The sequence below is a fragment of the Sycon ciliatum genome, chromosome 5 (genome assembly GCF_964019385.1).
Source record: "Sycon ciliatum chromosome 5, ocSycCili1.1, whole genome shotgun sequence".
In the NCBI taxonomy this organism is placed as follows: Eukaryota; Metazoa; Porifera; class Calcarea; order Leucosolenida; family Sycettidae; genus Sycon; species Sycon ciliatum.
Window position 1 is genome coordinate 14,680,933 of NC_088647.1, and position 22,405 is coordinate 14,703,337.

Genomic DNA, 22,405 nt, shown 5'->3' on the forward strand with positions numbered 1-22,405 from the left:
CGTTTTAAAAATTATTGATATGTGAGACATCAAGGCATTCTTGCTGTCAAGTCAATCTATTTTTCGTTCAGGGGGTGGGTGGGTGGGGGAGGGTCCAAACTAAACTTTTTTGTTTCGTGAAAATTATCGCTAATGCCGGATAGCCCCTTATGCGCTTTTATGAGAACCAATTACCATGCAGCATGCTGTAAAGTGCCGCGAGAGCGCCCTGGCCTGGCTGTGGTCGAAAGCCGGATCTAAACTACCGGTAGTTGTGTTTGGTGTATTCTACAACTCGCGCCACTCAAAATGAGTTCTTATAGCACGTTCTTAGAAACAAAGTGCATGGGCATCACAGTCATATGGATTGTGTTCCAACTTATCTTAGGAAACAGTTATGCCTATTACCAAGAGTTTATATACTCTTGCTATTAGGGAGGTTTAGTCCCACGTAACGGATACGGGAACGTGGTTGATACACGTAAAGTTCCTGCAATGGACCCACATTCACAATGTTGTTTTTAGTCACACGGAACAAACAAAAGAATGAAGCGAAAGGCCCAAACTGACTCAAAGACGAAGCTCATCGAATATTTTGATTTCATGCATGCTTCGGAAACTTCTTCAGATGAGCACCCTCACAGCTCGCACAATGCGCTCCATTCTGATTTTCACCCACGTTCTGGCAGAACGTGGGTGAGCCTCTCCATACACGGTATGACTGTTATGAATTAGAAAACGTCTGTACGTGGTTCACACGGATTACGTGGGACTAAACCTCCCTACTACCGTATAGGGTATACGGCACGAATAGAAGCCCCGGGGCTCTATTTTTCCAGAGGACACTGTCACTTTGAGGGGATTTTATTTTTTTAAATAGAAACATCCTTCCTGCTGATCAGTACATGCACATGATTCAGTGACTGCGCTCGATCATTGTACGGTAGCTACCCATGACTGCAGTTTGTGTGCAATAAGTGAAAAAACGTTGCATGTGCATACTGTACACAGTTCATGCACTGCACTGCATCGCATGGGCTTTGCGTGCTCAATACGGAGGATTAGCAAGACGAAATTCGCGTTCGCTCTCCAAGGAAAGTCGAACTCAGGGACGGAATTCGCGTTATGAGAAGGATTAGCAAACAGAATTCGCACATGCATGACGTTGACACGACGTACATTGTGTACAGACAGTACAGCGTGGTAAATTTATGACTGCCCTGACACGAATCCGCGATTCGTGTTCCCGACTACTTTTCCGAACAAAAAATGCGAAAGTTCGCAATCCAGTTTGCGAACTGAAAAATGTTTGCTAACACGAATTTCGTCTTGCTAATCCTCTACAGAACAACAAGGACAATCAAGGCTTGTTTGCTGCTACTTTAAGTTTCATGCTTACGCAATCATCAGGCAACATGAAGATCGGGTGCCGACCATGCCGGTATATATGCCAGGAGAGGGTGGTATAAAAAGCTGTGTGAGACTGTGGGGGCTAGCGCAGTAGCGGTGATGTTTTAGGCAGGGGGCTGTGTGCAGAGTGTGTGGTTGTTGAAGGCAGGGGCTAGCAGTGCGAGCGCGAAGTGTGTGGCTGGTGTGGGCAGGAGGTGGTGAACAATGCGTGTGGATGTTGTAGGCAGGAGGCTGTAGAGCTAGCAGTGTAATAAAAGCGCAATGCAAATGGATATGTCTGGTGTGGGCAGGGTGTTATGAGCAAGGTGTGTGAACGTGAATGGTGTGGGCAGGAGGCTGTGGAGACATGTTTAGGTGACACCGTGGTTTTTTAGGAGATACTTGTTCTCGTGTCGGCACTTGCTAATCCTCCGTAATTATAGCCCCAGGCTTTTATATGAGAAAGGGCTTTGTTATTCCCATTCCCTCTCACAGACGGGCTCTATTCTGTCCCTTTGGGAAAACGCGGCCAATAATTCAAAATTCCGCGGGGGGAAAAGGGGGGTTTTCTGCGGTAAAATCAAAAATCTGCGGCACTTTCTGCAAGTTTTCACCCTCCTTGTAGAGGATATGACAACTAGTTGCAGGAAGGAGCACTTTTCACACTATCCTTTGCAGTCACAAACTCACATGAGAGTGAAGAATTTTGGAGATCCTGCACTCACCCACACTGGCAAGAGCATAATGTGCTCCAACAGATCGCGAAGTAGTTTTTCTGCTGCTTTCTGAGTAGTAATTTTACTAATTTACCCTAAAAAATTCAAATTCCGCGGGCAAAAGTGTAGATTCCGTGATTTCCGCGGATGATAGAAATTTCTGCGAAATTTGCCGCGACCGCGGAATCGCGTTTTTCCAAGGGGACAGTCTATTTGAGAGGGGCTTGTATTCGAGCGCGTACGGTAATAATAGTCAATGTCCAATAACAATGGCATAAAAGTCACACATTATCACATATCACACACAGATCTCAATGAAACAGATCAAGACTAGCGCCAGATATCTGCCTACACGCACTTCTAATGGCTCAGCTAAAAGCCGGCCTTGAAATTCCGAGCCTCAAAAACGGCCAATTACTTGCCGGTGCAACAGAAATAATAGATGTTGCACATGCCCACAATCATGCCAGTACACACACACACACACACACACACACACACACACAGAGGAATAGGATTTCTTTTTCAAAAAACGTTTATTTCCGCTGGTACATCTTACTGAGCAAGTCTGCAGAATGAACAAAAGGCAAACACAGTACACAACAGAACACTACTCAGCCACCACAGAATCAAGATGAGAAAGGACTGCAGATGGGTAAGCAAAATAAGTACTACTGCCAGACAAAAAACTTCATTACTTTCTTACTTCCATTCTAAGGAGTTACTGAGTCTAAGAAAATTTGTTCAGCCGAACAAAAATCCTTCTAAAGCCCGATTCATACTTCATGTCGCGTACGGGAAACCCATCGCGCGACGGGTTTCCCGTACGCGACATGAAGTATGAATCGGGCTTAAGGGGGGGGGGGGGGGGGGGGGGCATACTTCTTCATAGTATGACCACTATTATACTTTTTTTAGTACTACAGTCGTCGCCAAAAAAATCCGGCCAGTGCCATGGTGCCTGTCGCATGCATGCATTTACAGTAGTATAGAGGGTCTACCAGCACAGCACTGAACTAAAACAGTCCGCGCTGCACTCTGCCTGCATGCTGCAAGTCGAGCACAGCACAGACTGTGCACTGCAGAGTGCAGGCCTGGCAGCAGAGCAGTCTGGGGTCGCTGAACTCGAACACTCAAACAAAAAACTGTTCTACCTTGATGACGGGCCACACTCGAAAATTTTGTGAACATTTCAAGTGACATACATGTATGCAGAAAAAAGACCATAGTTACCATTCACTTAAGTACAAAAGAAATCGATACAGTGCAAGTTTCATTCGTTCAATTCACCAGAACTGATAGGTCAATTGAAGTCACACATTTTGTTCTACAGGCACTAGAACTCCAAATAAGAACACTCAAGGATTTGTTATACTTGGCTACGGTACATTAGATATGTAACATATGCATGTGGAAGCACACAAGTGTCATGGACCAAGTGTCTGTAGTGACAACAAAACAGAACCCCCCCCCCCCCCCCCCCCCCACTGGGCAGAATAATGGTAGGATGAAAATGTCATGTTCATGCTATGAGTGGATTGCAGAAGAAATCCCAACTGCACACATGTTTGAAGCACACAACCGTTATTCTGTGTGCATTGTCTGTCCCTGTTCAAAGTATTCCAGCAAGCATGGCAAAGTGTACACGAAGAGTAGAGGACAGGAAGCACATTTAAAAAAAAATGCACAGCGGCAAGTGTAACCGAATTCACAGACAAGGCAGGTGATGCTAACGCCAACGACACAGGCTATGAATGTATGCGAGGTGTGTTGAGGGTGTGTTCAGCACAACTCTTCTTCTTTAGAAAGCCTGCGATGTTGAGCACTGGCATATGCCTGCTATGCAAGATCGATTAACATATGGTTCCTGAACATAACATACCCGTGCGTGATTTTATCCTGAGCTGCCAGTCTGTTGAGAGCATCATCAGCCTCACCCTGCAATACAAAAAAACATCCAGACCATATTAGATTTTGGCACTCTGGATGAGTTATTTATAGAGAGATGTGCGGCTATCACTGCATGAGTAAACTGTATAAAATCCTTGTTTGCAATGGTGAACAAGAGTGTAAGAGGAAGGGAAAAGGAAGCTCAAAGCAGAGGTATTGATATGATACGTGTAATGTCGATATTTTTGGATTTCTTTCTGTTAATTTTTTTGTACAATTTATACAATTTCTGGGTGAACCTGCTGCCCACATTAGCTTACAGAACTAGAACAAGGATGAATACTACTTTCCATTAAGATTATTTTAGTAACGGATAAGATCAGAACATAGACCTACCATTCCGCGGAGGGCACCGCACAGGGCGTAGGTCTTGAAAGTGCCAGTGGCATGACCAGTGGTCTCGTCGATCTACAATGAAAATTCACGACACACGGACACTGTCAAATACGGCTCTGGAACAGTCTATAGCTGAACAATATAACTCTTACGTCGGCGACGTTGATCTGGACACTGGCGTGGTCCTTGGCCGAGATCAGGTTGTTCGTGTAGGAACTGCAGCCATACAAAGCAAGAATTGGATCCAGATCTTCAGCTTCTACAACCCGAGTGTCTCTTATGTGATTCGCGTTTACGCTACTCACCACTTCCTGGGGCAGTAGATGTCAACATTCTCTCCTGCTTCGTTCTGCATCTTGATTTGCGATGAAGAAAACACCACTACAACGAAACTGTTGCTCTTCTTGCACCAAGTGGAATGGGAAAGGGAGGCGAAAGACTAGGCGACGCCATTTTGACTTTTGTTCTCGTAAATATTTCAGGAAATTCTGCAATATGGCTGATTAATGTCGTCACTGCATGCACTTCCCATCAGGGAGTCGTCAATTGACGACTCCCTGCTTCCCATCACAAGCATTATTCTAAACGTCAGCGCAGTGCAGGCGTTGAGTACGAGTCTTTGCGATGCCAGTCAATCGTTTCTGCTCAGTTTATTGGCATAATTTGGTGGCGAAAGATGCCCTTCTAAATAATTCGTCGTCTACTGCAGTCCATCACCACTGGCACTGAGCACGGCATCAGCGCCGTAACTACAGAGTACAGTCGAAGTGAGGCGCGTATGTACTTTTTTCTCTCAGAAAATGTCACTTTTATTCGCACATAATTCTCCACCCTGACATATAGGGCCTGTACGAATAGGCTATACTAGTACTAGTACACTGAGTGTAGGGTGGCATTTTATGTACATGTACTAGCAAGAGGCCATGGGGCTGGGATAACAATTTCATGTGTATTCTGACTATTCTCACAAGTAAGTTGGTTTCTCGTGGTTGGACACTCGAAGAAAAGTCTAAGGCTGTGTTTACATGAGACATTTCAACCCGGGTCGAGTTCAGCCCGGGTTGAAAGTCTGTACGATAGACAAAATAGGTGAGCGTTTACATGAAGACAGTTGACCCGGGTCAAATACTGATATGCCGCCGAAAGTCCACTTCTAGAGTCCTGTATGGTCACGTGAATCCGTTCGCGCGAAAATTGCATGTGCAGTGCTGTTCAAACCTGGCGCGAGATACGCACAGAAGTACGTTTCTACGATTTTCTTGACCCGGGGCGAAATTTCAACCTGGGTCAAGCGCAATGGGTCATGTAAACGCGCCATTCATTTTGTGCACATGGCGGGTTGAAATCTGACCCGGGTCGAACTCAACCCGGTGAAACGCCTCATGTAAACACAGCCTAAAAATAATGTTTGATGCCGTGCATTCTGCATCTAAGCACATGCTACACTGCAGTGAGTCGTAAAATACCGGTATTTTATGACTCACTGCTACACTGCTTTAAAAATATCGGACTACTTTTAAAAAGTACTTGGAAGTGCATGCCCAATGCCATTTTGGCCAGCCGGGGTTTAATAGTCAGCCCTGGAAAATATTGCTTGCAATGCATGTGGTCACGGGTCCGTAATTTGTAGAAGTGTTTGAAATGTTCAGCACCTGTGGCTGGGGTGGCCAAGGAATGCCACAGCGCGTATGTACACGTGGACACTACAGCGTTGTCAATAGTCCACAGCACTTACTACTAAAGATGGATCAAGATCTGACAGAGAGGGGTTTTGGTACAAATATGTCGCCAACTTGCAACTGCACGTGAAATCCTACCACAATGGTGGCGCGCTCTCGTACTGTGCCAACATGGCATGCGAGCACACCACCCTCAAAGCATGGACAGTGCATGCATTCATATCTACAACTGCTGTACTGCGGAAACAAGTACCGACCGTATCTTGCAGCGGGTACACCATGAACAGTGGGGAGGCTTACAAAATTGAAGTTTCAATACAGTAAAACCTGTCAAGGCGACCACTCGGATAAGGCGACCACCTGTCCTAGAAGACCGCTGAAATCAGCACCAAGAGATGCTATTTCCAGTCAAATGACCCTGGATAAGGAGACCACCTGGTACCAGAGACCAGGGGCGCGTTTGGTTGGTACGAACTAGAACAGGATTCACCAGAACAGCGCGTTTGGTTGGGACCGCACCTGTTCTGGGTCGGCCAGAACATGTTCTGCTTGCTCCGGCCTCGAGGCCGGAGCAGACCGAGCAGTTTCACTTTTTCACAGTGAAACCTGGCGGGAACATCAATTTTGGTCCCAGATGATCACCTGCATACACTTTTGGGTTGGATTCGTCGTACCGTACAAAGTGACCATGGTGACCCATACACATTTTGAAGAATGCACCAAGTTTGGCACATTTTTCCACAAAAATGTGCTCGGTTTCTGGAGTACCGTTTGGTTGGCATGAGGCTGCTCCATGTGCACCAGCTGTTCGATCCTGTTCTAGATCGTACCAACCAAACGCACCCCAGGTTTCGAAGGTCCCTTGAGCGGTCGTCTTAGACAGGTTTCACTGTACGATGGTACACATGTGCACGGTAGAACACCGCCGTACACAAGACCAGAAAGTGACTGCCACAAAAGTGATATTCATGCTTTGCTAAGATTCGTTTCAGCTCCGCATCATTCGTACGTCAAAAGACTCCAAACCCAAGGGTCGCATTTCCGTTGCATTTGTGTTTGGGGTTCCCCAGTCGACTGCATTTTTTTGTTGCTGACTGTGAACCAGGGAGTAGAACTGCAAAACTTGAAAGGTACACATATGCACGGGTGTAAATTAATAACCCTGGCCCGTGGGCCTGGTTTTGCGTATGCGTATTTACTATTTATGTGAGCATTGCACAAAAATAAATAATAATTATCAGAAAAGACCCTCGACCTTCTGACCCAGATTAAACTGGTAGCTTTGCTTGGCCTCATCAGGGTTACAGAGTCATGCAGGGATGACTCACTGTGCAGCGTACTTCAGTATCAATACAGTGGGTGCGTCCATGCCAGTATCAGCACTAAGCTAGGCGAAATAACTCTGGGCCAATTGCAAAACTGGCACCTTTATAGGCTGCAATAATTTAATTACTATTTGCTCTGGCCCATGATGATAACCACCTCGCTGTCAGTGCATCATGCATGTGCAGCGCTGCTCAATGAAATCCGATCAAGTGAATCAAACTTGCGCCCGAGTTAAAACTTGTAGTGCTGCACAGCGCCGGATTGTGCACATACCTGAGCATGTAACTTTTAAAAACTTGTTTGTACTTCCATGTACTCATATTGACAGGTGCGGAGCATAGAATACTTTCATGCAGGCAAAGCACACCTCACTGGATCGCATGCAGCGCATCCTGCACTGTCACCTTGGTCACTTCTGTTGACTGCATGCATTTGCTTCAGAGCGCACTTCAACCCTGTTGCAGTCAACACTGTTGGTTACTTTTGGTCGCTGTGTACAGGTCCAAAATGGCACTTGGTACACTAAAAGTCGGTCGTTGGTCGCACAAGGCGTCCAGTGCAGGCGTGCAGTGCAGTTTCTGTGTAGAACTATCCGTGCATGGAAAAGTGGTCGTTAAAAGTAGGTGGTCGCTAAAACCAGACGTCCCTTACACTAGGTTTTACTCTACTACTATTACTCGAAGTAATTAAATTATTTAGTGAACATGTTTGAGTAGTGGAAAGTATCCCAACCACAACTGATTTCGTCGAAGAGCAGCAACAGAGCAATTGATTTTGCTGTACACACAAGCCGAAAAGAAAAGCAGCAATTGCAAACAGGCAATCGGGTAGCCTGGAAGCGACAAGATGAAAATTCGCGACTTAAAAAAAAAACACTTGAAACCTTGCCTATGCAGCTTATGAAAAATGCTAGCGTAATAAGATCACAAAAGTGATGCGGGTGCAACTTAGACTCTATTCTTACAGACTTTTCAGGAAAAATATGACTTACAAATGCATTGAGAACTAGACTGATCCTGGCAGGGAAACTGATAAATCCTGCCACCATGCAGTAGATTTTATGGAAATTGATAGCTTTTAGAGTTTTTTTATTGCGAAAAATATCACCCAACACGAAGGCAGAAAAGGCAGGAAACACGTTTAGAATTTATGTATCGAGCATGCAGGACTTCACAACGTCCATAACTCGTTATAATGAGCCTCAATTAATAACTAAAGTTTTTTAGTGGAAGGGGGAAAAGCAGCAGCAAATAGTACTGAACGCAGTCTAAAAAGCAAATTTTGTCAGCAATCCTAGCCCACCGGAAGTACAAACTGCTCAAACAGGCCGAGCGAGTAATTAGAGAGTCGCACAAACACACCTTAACCTTGTTCGGGTACGAAGTTCCTTGATGCAAACCGTGAAACATGTGGGCAGTGGCCGTGCGCCTATAGCCTATAGGACAGAGAAAAGTGACGCGGTGTCTATCAATTCTAACTCTACCACCCCCGCCGCCATATAACTAAGAACTGCAAGACGAGAGGCTAACTCAATCATTGAAATGGTATAACCAGTGCATTCTGCCGGTGCATAAACTATAAAATAAAAAGAGGTCTCACAAGGAACACAGACACGCACCTGTCCAAATGATTGGTCCAATGCACACCTTGAACACTGATACATTAGCACCGCTACCATTACATATACGTAACACTGTCCTATGGCCTCCGCGGTTACTGATTACAGCACCTTGCTGGCTTGACACATGCCGGAGTAACTTGCATCAAGGGCAGATGCACACACACACACACACACACCCGTGCACACATACTCACTCAAAAGTTGACGTCGATGACGACCACATCCAGATCAAGAACAACACCCACGACTACAACTGCTACTAATACAGCAACGGCCAGCAACAGCAGCTACTGGGCTACAGCAGCAGCAACAACAACAACAACAACAACAGCAGCAGCAATAACCACAACAACAACAACAACAACAACAACAACAACAACTACTACTACTACTACAGCAGCAGCAGCAGCAGCAGCAGCGATAACAGCTAATGAAAAAACACATTACTACTGCTACTACTACAACACCATCTGTGCTAACATCCACACAAATAGGTTTGTACATGGGACAAGCTGCGCTCCGTACGCACTCTCCCAACCTGCAACCATTTTCTTTACATTGAGGCCGAGCCGGAGCCATGATAAGCATGGGCCGGGCCATAATGTGCAACATCACGTCTCCACTGCTGCCTTGCTTGCTCTTCATTCCACTGCTCCTCGTTGCCTGGTGGAGGCGGTCCCATGCCACCTGGTCCGCTGCGGGGTGGAACCGGGGGTGCCCCGTAGTTGGGGTGGTGCGGCCCGGAACCAGGGCCATTGGGCCCATGGTTGTGGATAGGCGGTTGCGGCGGTGGCGGGGGTCCACCTGCAGGAGGGTGATGGTGATGTTGGTAGTAGTGCTCTGGCACGTACTCACGGTCACCACGATGGTGATGCCTCTCCCAGGACGCGTAGCGCGGATCGTCGGGATGCGGGCCATAACCACCGGGGTGCGCGTTGTGGCGCGGCTGCTGCTGCCCTGGCGGCGGCGCTTGTGGAGGAGGTGCGTGATGCGCGGGCGGCGGTGGATGTCCAGGTGGTGGTGGTCCGTACATCTCCGGGTAGTGAGGCTGATGGCCCGGCGGTGGCGGACGGTGCTCCTGATGGGGACCACGCGGCGGCGGTGGTGGGTGACTCCACTGGTGCTGGTCGTGATTCCACCTGCCAGGCGGGCCTGGGTGAGGGCCTCCCGAGGTACCAGGGTGCTGTCCACGCGGGCGAAACGGCCCGTGATGGGGAGGGCCATCGTTCCAGGGGGGCCTTGGCGCAGGATACGTTGGCGGTGGAGGGGCACGCTCGTCCCGCTCGTGTGGTCCATGTCTTTCTGGTGGACCGTGTCGCTCCGGCGGACCATGTCTTTCTGGAGGACCGTGTCTATCTGGAGGAACGTGTCTATCTGGAGGACCATGTCTTTCTGGTGGACCATGTCTTTCTGGTGGACCATGTCTTTCCGGAGGACCATGTCTTTCCGGAGGACCATGTCGCTCCGGAGGACCATGTCTTTCCGGAGGACCATGTCTTTCTGGTGGACCATGTCGATCAGGCGGTCCGTGCCGTTGCGGTGGAGGTGGACCCGGCAAGTTGTGGTTCTCATACATATGATGCCAGTCAGTGCCGTGCTGCGGCGGTGGCCTGTCTCGCATTGGCGGATGGCCATGGTGATGGTCGGGCGGCGGGTGCGGGTGAGGGCCTTGTGCAGGTATAGCCGGACCTCCGTGCGGCGGCGGCGGTCCATCGTGCGGACCTCCGCGTGCGGCGGCATTCGGTGGCGGTGGCGGCCCTTGAGTGCCTCTGCCAGCAATGCTGCCGGGTGGCTGCTGCTGTTGCGGATTCTGGAAAGAGCCCGGCGGTCTGTCCGGATGGTGGTGTTGAGCTGTGCCGTGTGCTGGAAGTGGCGGCGCCTGCTGCCTAAGGGAACGATCACGATCAGTCCTGGGTGGAAGAGGTGGCGGAGTGTCGCACGTTTGGCTACCGGCCGAGAGTTTTGCACGGTCGCGGTCCGGCAGCGGCAGTTCATTTCTCTGCAAACTGCCGCCCGCAGAGCCAGGCAAGTAGGAGTCGGAGCCAACCAGACTCCGGGATGAGCTGCACGTGACCAGAAGGTCCTGGCCGGAAGACTGGTGACTGAGCGGAGTACGTAGCCGCAGATCAGGCTGTGACGACGGGTCTTCACAGGACAGAGGTCCCCAGATGTGATTGGGCCATAAAGCACCTTCCTTTTCCTTGTACATCGGCCATGTGGAGTTCTTCGCTGCATTTGCCTACAGTCGACACAGGGACGAAAAGGAATATGAAGTTCAGTGAAATGTCATTGGAAAGCAGTGCTCAGACAAAACATTCTGATCAGCCCTTGACATGCTTTCTGCACGACAACGTTATTGCAATATTTTCATTTCCCACACACTGCTCTTCTTCAGCCGAGACCCCTTTTTTGCGGCATTCATGAAAATGACATCATTCCACAACCTGGCTGCACTCACCTGTTGTTGACTGGCATCCATCTGCTGCTGCTGCTGCTGGTTGTGTAGCTGTTGCTGCTGTGACTCATGTTGTTGCTGCCGGGTCTGCTGCTGTTGCTGCTGCTGCTGGTGGTGATCTTGCTGGTGTGTCAGAGCACGGGCCAGAGGATTGTTGCGCTTCTCCATCTGGTCCGCGTACGCCTTCTCACCACTCGCACTGCTGCCACTGGAGTGCATGCTGCTCGAACTAGACGTTCTGTGTGAAAATCGCATAGGAAGCGGAGAGACAGGACCAATACAAAACAGTACCTTTAAAACTACACGCTGCACCCAACATAACGAATTTATTCAGACTTTCAATTTTCAACGATCAGCTTCCAAAGTAGTAATTTTGCCTAATACTACTACTTTCGGATCTACCCTTAGGCAGCGGTCCCAGATATTCCTCGTGTGCTAGATCTGCTTTCGCTTCATCTCCATCTCGGCGTATTTCAGCCAAACGGTGACATTGCTATGGGCAATGTCTAATGCTCGTTGTTACACAGATCGTGCTCGCTCCAACTCTTGCTGCGAATCTTCCCACTCCGCATACTTGATCCAGTTGGACACCAGAGCACGATTTTTTCGATAGCAGTCCTTCTCCCTGCAACTGGTGCTGGTGATAGTGCAGTGTATCCCGTCATGGCAACCCCGCCGTTTGCCCCGGTTGCTATGGCCAATGACACACAAGAAGTGTCAGGGCATTATGTCAGAACGACCATGGATTCTTATCACATGGCCTGAACTGTACTTGTCACAGTTTTTTTTATATATATTTTTTCTATTGAACACTCACTGCATGACGAACTAAAATGAGGAGGAGAACTCGACACAATGGTACATATCCAGCTGGACGGAGTGGGTGGGACCTGTGAAGTAAAATAGTGATACAGTCGAATGTCACTTATCCGACCACTTCGGGAATCAGGCATGTTGGATAACTGAATATGTTGGATAACTGATATCATTTTTTATGTGCATATATGGCTGGATTTCACTGATTTATGTACACAATACCCAAATAATATTCATGTATATTCATGAATTGCTCCATGTACACATACATGTTAGCATACTTGACCACATCTACTTCAAGTATTAAAATTAGGGCTGAGGCGGGTAGCATTTTCCTCGGGTATCGGGTCCGGGTAGTTTTCCACGGGTAGCACGGGTACCCGATCGGGTAATGTTTCCATGGTAAGACCACAATGCACACCGGCCCCTTCCCTTGCGCATTGGGTAGACATGCGTGAATCATTTGTACACGTGCACTGTACATGATGTCATCTGCGACCTCGGGTTTTCGGGTACTATTCGGTACCCGACTACGCGAGGTCCTCACGGGTAGCACGGGTACCCGACTACCCGTGCACACCACTAATTAAAATGCATATTACACCGTATAATATACCAAAAATAATAATAATTTTAGAATTTTACTGTTGAGTCATAAAATTACCACTCCCGGGCTTGTCGGATAACCAACGTGCTCGGATAACTGGCGACCGGATAAGTGACATTCGACTGTACTCCAAAGCCTGATGTTAGTTCATCACTCTGCTGAGTGTAAAACTTTACTAAGTTGCCTTTTTGTTTGCAAGGCCGCTTAAGTTCACCTTTGAAAGTTAGTTGGAGCTTTACACCAACTAGTAAAAGCAACTGGTTTCAACCCCTTATCCTACTGTAGTGTCCAATGCCATTCCTAAACATAACTATAGTATCCCTATGCCTGCATGACAGAGTACAAGTACGTGTACCGTAAAGTACCGTAGACCCCCCTCCCCCCAAGCCATGTCACTCTCCAGCTGGGTTTTCGGCGGGGGGGGATTAGATCAAGGCTGTCAAGTGCAGTACGGTGTACAACAATGTGGAGGAGCAGACTCGATGTGCTGGAGTGTGCACATTTTCATGTATACACATGCACACGTGCATGCACACACACGCGCGCACACACACACACACACACACGTCGCACACACACGCACAAGTCGCACCTTAGGGGTTGTCGCAAACGTTTTTTGTCATTCTGGAAAGTAAAAACATCATTCGTGGGGGGGGGGGGGGGCGAGCCAAAATCACAAGTCGACCGACACTGTACATAATTATGTAGATGTACTGTAGCGGACATGAAAATCCAGTCGATTGACCAGGACCGGCGCCCTCAATGCGTACAGAACGCTGGTCACAGTGGGTGCAGTGCACATGTTGATCCGATGCTACCAGCGCTGCATGGCCAGAGCCCTGGGGCCCGCTAGACGTGTGACCGGATGTCCATGTCCACGACAGTGCATGCATGCTATTTTCATCGTCCAGCATAGCAAGCTGTGTTCGTTTCAGGGACGACAATTCGACGACCCCATAGGGACCGTCCAAGGTTCCAATAATATTTTCAAAAAACGAAATGTTTTCGGAGTTTCGTTTCGAAAATAATTATTTAATGCACAAGAAGAATTCATTCTGGGTGCCGAAGATGGAAATCCATATTTTGTTGGACTACGTTTTACCTACAGAAAGGGTGGGTGAAGGTTGAAAAATACTAAAGCTTTTCGTTTCTCAAGATAATCGGTAACCCCGGACGGCCCCTTACCTCTTCAGTTGATGTGAATTATTCTTTTCGAAAAGACCCTGCGGCAAGAAGTCGTACATGTGCAATTCACCGGACTTGTCCGTCAAGCCAGCCATGTCACTCAGCCTGGACGAACTCGTTCTGGATCCTGTGCTACTGGCACTACTCGGCACCCTCGCTACGGCTGCCGCTATCGTTATGCCAGCATTGTCACTGCCGTCAGCGGGTGGTGTAAACACGGACGCGGACGTACTGAGTCCGGTTGTGTGGCTAGCAACCACTGAACTGCTGCCGTCACCACCTGTGGCCGTGACAACCATGGTGGTATCCTGCTGCTGCTGCTGCTGGTAGGAGCTGTCAAATGGCCCGTTTTGATCACTGGGCAGTGCCGACGTTGGCCGGATCTCACTCTGGTCCACTCCTGCTGTGAGCGGAAAATATTGCTGCTGCTGCTGCTGATGGCGATAATGATGTTCTGCCGACTGAGATTGAGCGGTACCAGCAACTTTGCTCGGAGATGAATCCGTGCTCGATGTCTGTCCCGAGCTGCACCATTTCTGCAATGAAGACTGGTCGAAGTCAGTGGCACTGCCAGTGCCACTGGCAGCAGCAGCAGTGTGATTAGAGGACAGCAGACCGGGACTAGACGAGTCCCCGGAGCCCTGGCCATGTCCTGTGCTGCCATTGCTTGTTGCACTAAACATGACCTCAGCGTCAGTCCCGGTGACCGCTGTCCTGTCTGGTTCAACTCCGCTGGAGGACGTATCAGCACCAGCAACAGCAACAGCGGGAGCAGCGCGCGCTGTGTCTGCGCCGTCATTTTCATCCGCACCAATACTGTGATTGCTTGCGCTGCTGCTGAGTGACGATGGCGCGGTGACCTGATTATATCGGTGCGTTGCGTCGTCCTTCTCACCCCCAGTGTAATAGGAGGGCGGGTATGCCTGCCCGTACCTCAGTTCGTTTTCCATCGAGAACTTATCGTCGGATCGCGCCCGTCGTCTCTCGTCGCCGCGCCGCACGGTGGGCTGGTTGACGGTGCCGTCACGGGTGGCAATCTCCCATTCCTTCTGCGCGTCAACGCCGCTTTCGCTGTAGCTGGTCAAGCGCGTAGCCGACGGCATCTCGTCGTCCATCAAGATATCGAGGACTGCCGCCAATGGCGCCTGCTGCTGCTGTGAAGGCAGCAGTGGCACTCGCCGGTCGTGGTCGTTGGCGGCAGCGTCCCTTAGCATCAAGCAGTCCAGGGCGATCTGACCGTACTTTTCGTCTCTAAAGTCGGGTTGCGGGTTGTCACCACCCAGCACCCCGTACGGATAATTACCTGCACATGATAACAGGAGAATAGAGACAACCAGAGTCAGCGCATGTACCCGCAGCTGCAGCAGCACCAGCAGCAGCACCAGCACCACCACCACCACCACCAGCAGCAGCAGCAGCACCACCACCACCAGCACCACCACCAGCAGCAGCACCATGCAGCAGCACCACCACCACCAGCACCACCACCAGCAGCACCAGCAGCAGCAGCAGCAGCAGCAGCAGCAGCACCACCACCACCACCGTCAGCAGCAGCAGCACCAGCAGCTGCAGCACCACCACCACCACCAGCACCACCTAGCAGTAGCACCACCACCACCACCAGCAGTACTAGCTGCAGCAAAAGCCGATCAGGAAAAGCACAGCAGGCGTGATGGAACACAGGTGTGCTGGAACGAATAAATACTAGACTAGAAACAGTACGTGCTGAAGATAGTACTGTTTGTGTGCGTACGTGTGCATGTGCATATGTCCATGTGTGCGCACGTGTGTGTGTGTGTGCGTGCATGTGTGTGTGCATGTGTGTGTGTGCACCCGTGTGCATGCATATGTTTGTGTGTCAGGAACAGACAAACAGTGCATATGATCGGGGAGTGAGGACAGGGCAGGGGCACTAGCATACGACACTTTCATACAGCATTGCTTACTGATGCGTGGAGAATTAGCTACCGTACAGAGCGAGGAGTAGTAAAATACCGGTATTTTACTACTCCTTGGTACAGACAGTATATACTCGCCCGCATGGAAGCTGTATGTTACGTGTTAAAACCTCGCCGCACAGCGCTAACATCAGGCTTCTTGCACGGTTTACAGCATATACTAGTACCCGAGCTGGCCAGTGGAAAAGAAACTTGCTTTATAGTGCGTCTGTCACTCGACAACCCGCTTACACAACAAAGTCATACACACAGTGAGGAAACAACGTGAGCCCAGGACAGAAGAGGAAGCAGGTAATGCAGGGGCACTATCTTTATCAACCTACTGTGCATGCTGAGCCGGGCGGCAGCGGCCATAGCAGCAGCCACTCTGCCATCATCGGACGGTGGCTGCTGAACAGGTAGTGGGACTATTCTAGAGGAGCTGCCTTCATGCCGTTCAGGAGGCGACTGGAGCCAGCTCGCCACGTCGTTCTCCGGCTGCTCCCCCGGCGTTTGCTGAGCGGTGGCGGCGGCAGTGGTGGTGGAATCACGGGCAGCAGCAGCCTTGACGTCGGCAGCAGTGTCCACCGCCTCCGTGTCCAGGGCGCTGTCACCGTTCGTGAGAACACGGCCTTCCTCGTCAACATCGCGGTAGAACTTTGACCGGCGGTGCTCGGAGTTTTTACCGCTAAAGCTGGAGGTCCGCCGCCGTACCGACTCCGCCAGGGTTTCGATCTTCGACTTTAGCGTCTTCCGGTCCTGGTTCAGATACGGCAGCGCTTCTTTCGAGTCCCGCATGACGAAGTTCACCTTTGGCCCGCCGATTTTGCTGGAACACCACAGGTAAATACAGATACCGGTACACATGAAATAGAACAACAACAACAAAGCTAAACTATTCATGTAGCCATTGACAAACATGTAGACATGCCACCAATAACACTCCGCATACCGGTATGCACTTATTGCACATGCCCCTCTCCCCCCCCCCCCCCCACACACACGCACACACATCACTTCCACACATACATGCACTGCTGAAGGACAGCGACATTAGCATGCAATACAACTTACCCAGAGGTGAATGTTGTGACGTGTTCAGCAATCAAGGTAGCAATCTCCGGTTTCTGGAAGCTGGAGTCGCTTACACCACAGATCACTGGTCGATCTTCCACCAAGGTTCTGCTCCGCAGCGAGGACAAAGTCAAAGAAGAACACATACCGTACATTTCAACATAACTTCTAAGCACACGTTACTCCGTTAACTTGTCAAAAATACCTGAGGGAGGTTGGGTATATGGATTAATGAATTTTTATCCCACAAGTACACCGACTGTTATTAAATCCCACTACCTATTGTTAGTAGTCAGCTACTAAGGGCCGATTCCCACTACGGTACCGCGAGTGCCGTGCCGTGAGTACCCATGGTGATTTGCTCACGAGAGGGACAGTTTTGGCGCGAGTTCATTCCGTGGCTCCTGCCGTACCGCACCGTGGACATTCCGGTGCCGAGGGCCTCTGGGGGGTGGAAATGGCATGCCGTGAGGTCGAATGCAGTGAGTAGTAGGTATTTTACCACTCCCTGAAAGGAAGTTTTTTCTTTCTTTTGTATTTGTGGTACGAAGTTATTTATTGGCTTTTGGCTTTTCGATTGGTAGATTTTTGAGCTTTCTCCAGTCATCTCCCCCGCTATTTTCCCTCAAGACCAAAGTCAGAAATTGATAAAAATGGTGATCTGGCCTGCCGACGGAATGCACGGAACGACATTGCGCAGGTGTAAATCATTCTCAGCTTCAAGCTCGTACCGTGGGGTACACATTGACCTATCCAAATCGTCGACACGGCACTCACGGTACCGTAGTGGGAATCGGCCCTAATGGGCCATTCACACTACGCCCAAAACGTGGCGTACGTGACGTTTTCGTCCGGATAACCATGACAACATGGAACGTGGCGGGAAAATCGTACCCCTGATACGAAAACGTAGACGACGTATCCAGACCCCTGTACCGAGTTTCGTTCTGTCGTTCCCAGCAGTTTGTGTCCAAAAGAAGCTGTACACACAGCTGTACAAGCAGCGTGTACATGCCTGTATGAATGCACCTGCATGAAAACGACGTCTGCCAGTACGTTGTATTCCAAAACGTGACGCGTATTGTAACGTAGTATGAATAGCCTATAAGGGGTACTATGGGGTAGCTACTGGGTTGGTCAAAGACCATGATTGAGATACGAGAGGTACCTGGTTCAAGTCCTGCCTGGGAGCGGTTTTTCCAGCCGTGCTGCTACCCACAGTCAACTGGGAACTTGTGGCCAGGCACAAGGGGTACATGGATGCAGCTAATGGGGTCGTTTTCGGCACTTGTGCCAGTGGTTGTGAGACTTATCCACTCGCCCCCACCGTTAGGCGCTGCATCTGCCGCTAGGGTTTATCGGGTGTTAGCGGCCGTCGTGAGTTCCCTTCAGGAACGGACACGATAATTTACTTTTTTTTTAAACTTTACTAAGGGGTCTCTGTAAATAGAATCAGGCATCTGAGCTTAACCCTTTAAGAGCCGCCCCATACTTGAATGCGTCGTAAACGACGCATTCAAATGGAAAATTTCAAAAGATCGTAACTCAGTCCAATCTCGCTTAAATCCATCGATCGAAATATCCAGGGTGAAGAGAAAACTCTCACCTGTCGGGAGAAAGAATCCGCGAAGCGCTGCGAGCAACGGTTCCTGAGATAAATCACTCGCAAGTTGAGCCGCGATCGCGGCAATTTCAAAAGCGCGCAGTGCAACTTTAGTATTGAGAATTTTGAGAGTTTTCGTCACGCTGGTTTACTCGAATTTGTACGGGTTTCACTGTTGATATTTGTCAAGAGTACACAGCAAAAAAAGTGGAACTCCACGATCGAGTAAAATGAAATATCTGGAGCGGGACGCAATTGGACGCATTTTGGCCATTTTTCGTACTGTCGCTGCGATCTAGCGCTGGATAGACGGTGTGCTGGCTATCATGATCGACCTCATTCTCTTCCTCTTGCGGAGACCGTTCCAGGAAGCCCTAGATTGTGAGGATTGAGTGAGTAGAACTGAAGCTATGATCCGAGGAACACGAAAAAAATGCAAAATTTTGAAAATTTCCTGTGGCTCTTAAAGGGCTAAGAGACCGGCTCTGCAATCCTTCTTAGTATGCACTTTCAGGCAGTGTCAGCATAGGTGGAACTCGACCTACCGGCACCAACGGGTTACAATGCATACACGCTCACCCATGCACACTCGTGTGAACACAGAGTGCATGTCAAAGAATCAACAGCCACATAGGAACGTACAGGAGGAACGGTACTTTGACGTGCAGATAGATGCCCTCCTTGGTGACCACTGATGGTGATACTGGACACAGCAGAGCCGTGACCTGCAAACACACAACAGCAACATGTGCTTTCAGAGTCCGCAGGTCTATAATTTTTATATCCTCACTGTCACATTACAATACAATGTAGTGCACAAGGCTGAAATATTCGTCTGGAATTTAATTTCGTCTTTTTCGTCCAAGGAGCTTTTGGACTAAATTAAATGTAGGACTAATGTCTATTTGTCCAGCTTTTCTATGCACTCTTATGATCCATGGACGAAATTTTCAACCGGACGAACTCCTTTTCTTTGGAGTTGGACGAAATTATTGACCGACGAAATGTTCTGCCTCTACAGTAGTGCAGGAGGCTGAAGTAAATTACGGATTACATGGCTCTAAATGGGTTCCTGGTTCTGTTGTGTCTGTGCTGAGCCCTGTGAATTATCAGGTGCAGGTTGGCGACAGCATTTATAATCAGCCAGCAAAAAAAACTGTATATGGACAAGAAGGATTTGGTCGTCTCAGCCAGCAAAACAACATCACACCGCCGAACCACACAAGTGCAAAAATATGGTGGTTCGCATACAAAGTCATCTGAATATCGGCTTACCACGTTCGCCCTGCCAAAGACCAGTAGGGCTGCAATGCGCGCATTGGTGTACGCCAAGTCCGGCCGGGAAGCCACCAGGATCTGCTCCGTGAGCTGAGCGCGCGAGTCACGGGCGACGAGCGAAGGTGACCCGGCTCCAGCTTCAGGACTCTTGCAGCGTGGCGATGTTGGCGGCAGCATGTCCTGGACAAGCTCCATGATGGACTCCTGTACAAGTAGAGTGGGTCATGAAAACCGGATCTGTAGGCTGCATAGCTTCACCCACGGTACTCTCACGCAGTACCCTCACTCTCATTCCTCGTTCCCCCTCTCTTCAGTTTACACAGTGTCCATGTTCATATGGTCAAACAGATCAGTGAGTATATTTTGTAGAAATACGCGGACAGTGTTTTCATGGGCAGACCGGGCTGGCTGTATGGAGCAGCACACCGTGTTGTCTTATATTAGAGCCCGTCTCAAATAGAAGCCTGTTCTAGATACCGGCCTGATTTTCAAGGCACACCGTCAGCACAAAACTAGCGGCCCGGTTTTTGTGTTGACATACAGAGAAAGAAACGGTTTAAATAGAAGCCTAGCCCTGACATTGGTTGCTACAGAAACGAGAGAGCTTGGAAGCTCAGGGCCCTACGCTATGCTTTTTTGCCTTGATGACCTAGACAAAAAAAAGCATAGTGATGTTATAAATTCTTTAAAAAATTCCTTTTTTTAAAGACATAATCTGGGATTCGAACCCGCACTATCGCGCCCTGCATGCATCCCCCGATACACTTCGCATACATACTAATTCTTCCAAGTTGCTTCACATTATGATCATGCATTTGAAAGCCCTATTTGAATATGCATTGTGGCCAGTCGTCTTTGATGGTACGGTACGGTAGGGATAGGTACGGGACAGGTACGATCGAGGGTAATACGACACCGTCTCCCGTACCGTACCATCAAACACAGCTGGCCACATACAGCTGCCCGCAATATTCAAATAGGGCTTTCAAACGCAAGATCATAACGTGAAGCAACTTGGAAGAATGGGTATGAATGCGAAGTGTATGGGGGAATGCATGTAGGGCGATAGTGTGGGTTCGAATCCCAGGATACGCCTGAAAAAATAGGAGAATCGAAAAATTTATAACATCCCTATGATTTTTTTGCCGTCAGATACGGGATAGCGCCAGGCGTGACACAAACAAACAAACACACAAACACCAAATTAAAGCTGTGTGGACCCTGGCTAGCGCCAGACGTTACTGAAGTAACGTCTTCTGCATAGCTACGGGAATAAGCCCGGCTTTAATGCCCGATATTACAGTATAACGTTATACATCACTGACCCTGCGTAGATTCAATCCCATGCGAAGCTTTGTTCCTGGTTGCCAGGATGGTTCAAGCTTCCCTGTGTTCAACACAACCGCACAACCGCACACACATACACAAACAGACACACATGCATGCACACAAGCACACACATACACACACAGATACAAACACACACACACGCGCATGCATTCATTCAGTCCGACAGACAGCAGCTGCACACACGTTGTGGGCAAACTAGTTGCATACAGTATGTCACAGTGCTGTAGAACGTAGGAAAGCCACTAGATTAATTCGAAAACTTGGTCCTGTTACCAAGATCTGTCTGTCGGTTTGTTGCTGGCTACAGAAAGAAGAGAATGCCATCCCAGGGGGCGACAAGCCCGTCATCCGTCGCCTGAGAGCGCACATACCGAGCAGGCTACGTTCGAGCGGCAGTGCATGTGCGTTGCCGGCTACGGTGGCATGAGAAGCAAAACCGCACAGCGGCTCAGGAAAGACATCTGTAAAAGGCAGGCCAGATGTGAAATGTGTGCGGCAGCACACAACAAACCGCCGGTGGAGGAAGGCAGGTGTCGTAGCTTGACAGCTGGATTCATCTGTGAATATCCTAGAGGTTACGTGGGTAGAACATGCCACGACCATCCACTCACAAGGCAAGAACTGGATGAAAGCTTCGCGTCAAGATTCAAAGCCCAGCAGAAGTCCCAGGAAGGCGCACCTGCAGTTGTCCTAACGCCCGCACCAAAGGAACTTGCCGATGAGGTCGGTAAGGCGGTAGAGAGATCGTGAAGGCGATTGGGGTTTGGGGTTTTTGGTTTTGTGATTCGGGCCTGAGTTATGCTACTGCTAGGCCCGGGTTCCCCATATCAACGCCTCCGCCTCCGCGTGGCGACTCGGTCGCAACCCACCCACAACGAACGCCGCCACAGGAGAGACCTCTTTAAAAGGCAGGCCGGACGCGAAATGTGTGTGGCAGCACACAACAAACCGCCGGTGGAGGAAGGCAGGTGTCGTAGCTTGACAGCTGGATTCACCTGCAGTTGTCCTAACGCCCGCACCAAAGGAATTTGCCGATGAGGTCGGTAAGGCGGTAGAGAGATCGTGAAGGCGATTGGGGTTTGGGTGTTTTGGTTTTGTGATTTG

At 49.3% G+C, this 22,405-nt stretch overlaps 3 protein-coding genes across 5 annotated transcripts in view; all 3 read right to left on the minus strand.

Annotated features, from left to right (window-relative positions):
• The window catches only part of LOC135817745 (uncharacterized), a 53,574-nt gene that overhangs the window by 19,192 nt on the left and 11,977 nt on the right, over positions 1-22,405 (minus strand). Inside the window, exons 7-15 of one of the 3 annotated variants that reach the window (XM_065330986.1) lie at positions 21,277-21,338; positions 19,949-20,155; positions 19,316-19,398; positions 17,071-17,178; positions 16,413-16,825; positions 16,341-16,376; positions 14,060-15,362; positions 11,455-11,689; positions 11,171-11,235 (exon numbers count right to left, since the gene is read on the minus strand). In XM_065330986.1, the coding sequence (XP_065187058.1) occupies positions 11,171-11,235; positions 11,455-11,689; positions 14,060-15,362; positions 16,341-16,376; positions 16,413-16,825; positions 17,071-17,178; positions 19,316-19,398; positions 19,949-20,155; positions 21,277-21,338 (2,512 nt within the window). Of the gene's footprint in view, positions 1-11,170; positions 11,236-11,454; positions 11,690-14,059; positions 15,363-16,340; positions 16,826-17,070; positions 17,179-19,315; positions 19,399-19,948; positions 20,156-21,276; positions 21,339-22,405 lie in introns of all 3 variants that reach the window. The other 2 variants (XM_065330987.1, XM_065330985.1) reach the window with 2 other exon arrangements.
• On the minus strand, positions 2,602-4,832 carry LOC135817754 (small ribosomal subunit protein eS21-like). Its single transcript, XM_065330997.1, has 5 exons — positions 4,676-4,832; positions 4,523-4,586; positions 4,371-4,442; positions 3,967-4,022; positions 2,602-2,652 (listed from the first exon to the last, which is right to left on the minus strand). Exons 1-5 carry the CDS (start codon positions 4,723-4,725, stop codon positions 2,640-2,642), a joined length of 255 nt encoding a protein of 84 aa, XP_065187069.1. The 5' UTR covers positions 4,726-4,832; the 3' UTR covers positions 2,602-2,639.
• Positions 8,144-11,164, minus strand: LOC135817751 (proline-rich protein HaeIII subfamily 1-like). The gene has a single exon (XM_065330994.1). It carries the CDS (start codon positions 10,615-10,617, stop codon positions 9,550-9,552), a length of 1,068 nt encoding a protein of 355 aa, XP_065187066.1. The 5' UTR covers positions 10,618-11,164; the 3' UTR covers positions 8,144-9,549.

Bases quoted from the DNA above. Each gene is read 5' to 3' on its own strand.
- LOC135817754 (XM_065330997.1), bottom strand. From the start codon at position 4,725: ATGCAGAACGAAGCAGGAGAGAATGTTGACATCTACTGCCCCAGGAAG. The intron at 4,443-4,522 runs GTAAGAGTTATA...TTTTCATTGTAG, and splicing joins TCCAGATCAACGTCGCCGAC to ATCGACGAGACCACTGGTCA. The intron at 4,023-4,370 runs GTAGGTCTATGT...TTTGTATTGCAG, and splicing joins GCGGTGCCCTCCGCGGAATG to GGTGAGGCTGATGATGCTCT.
- LOC135817751 (XM_065330994.1), bottom strand. From the start codon at position 10,617: ATGCGAGACAGGCCACCGCCGCAGCACGGCACTGACTGGCATCATATG.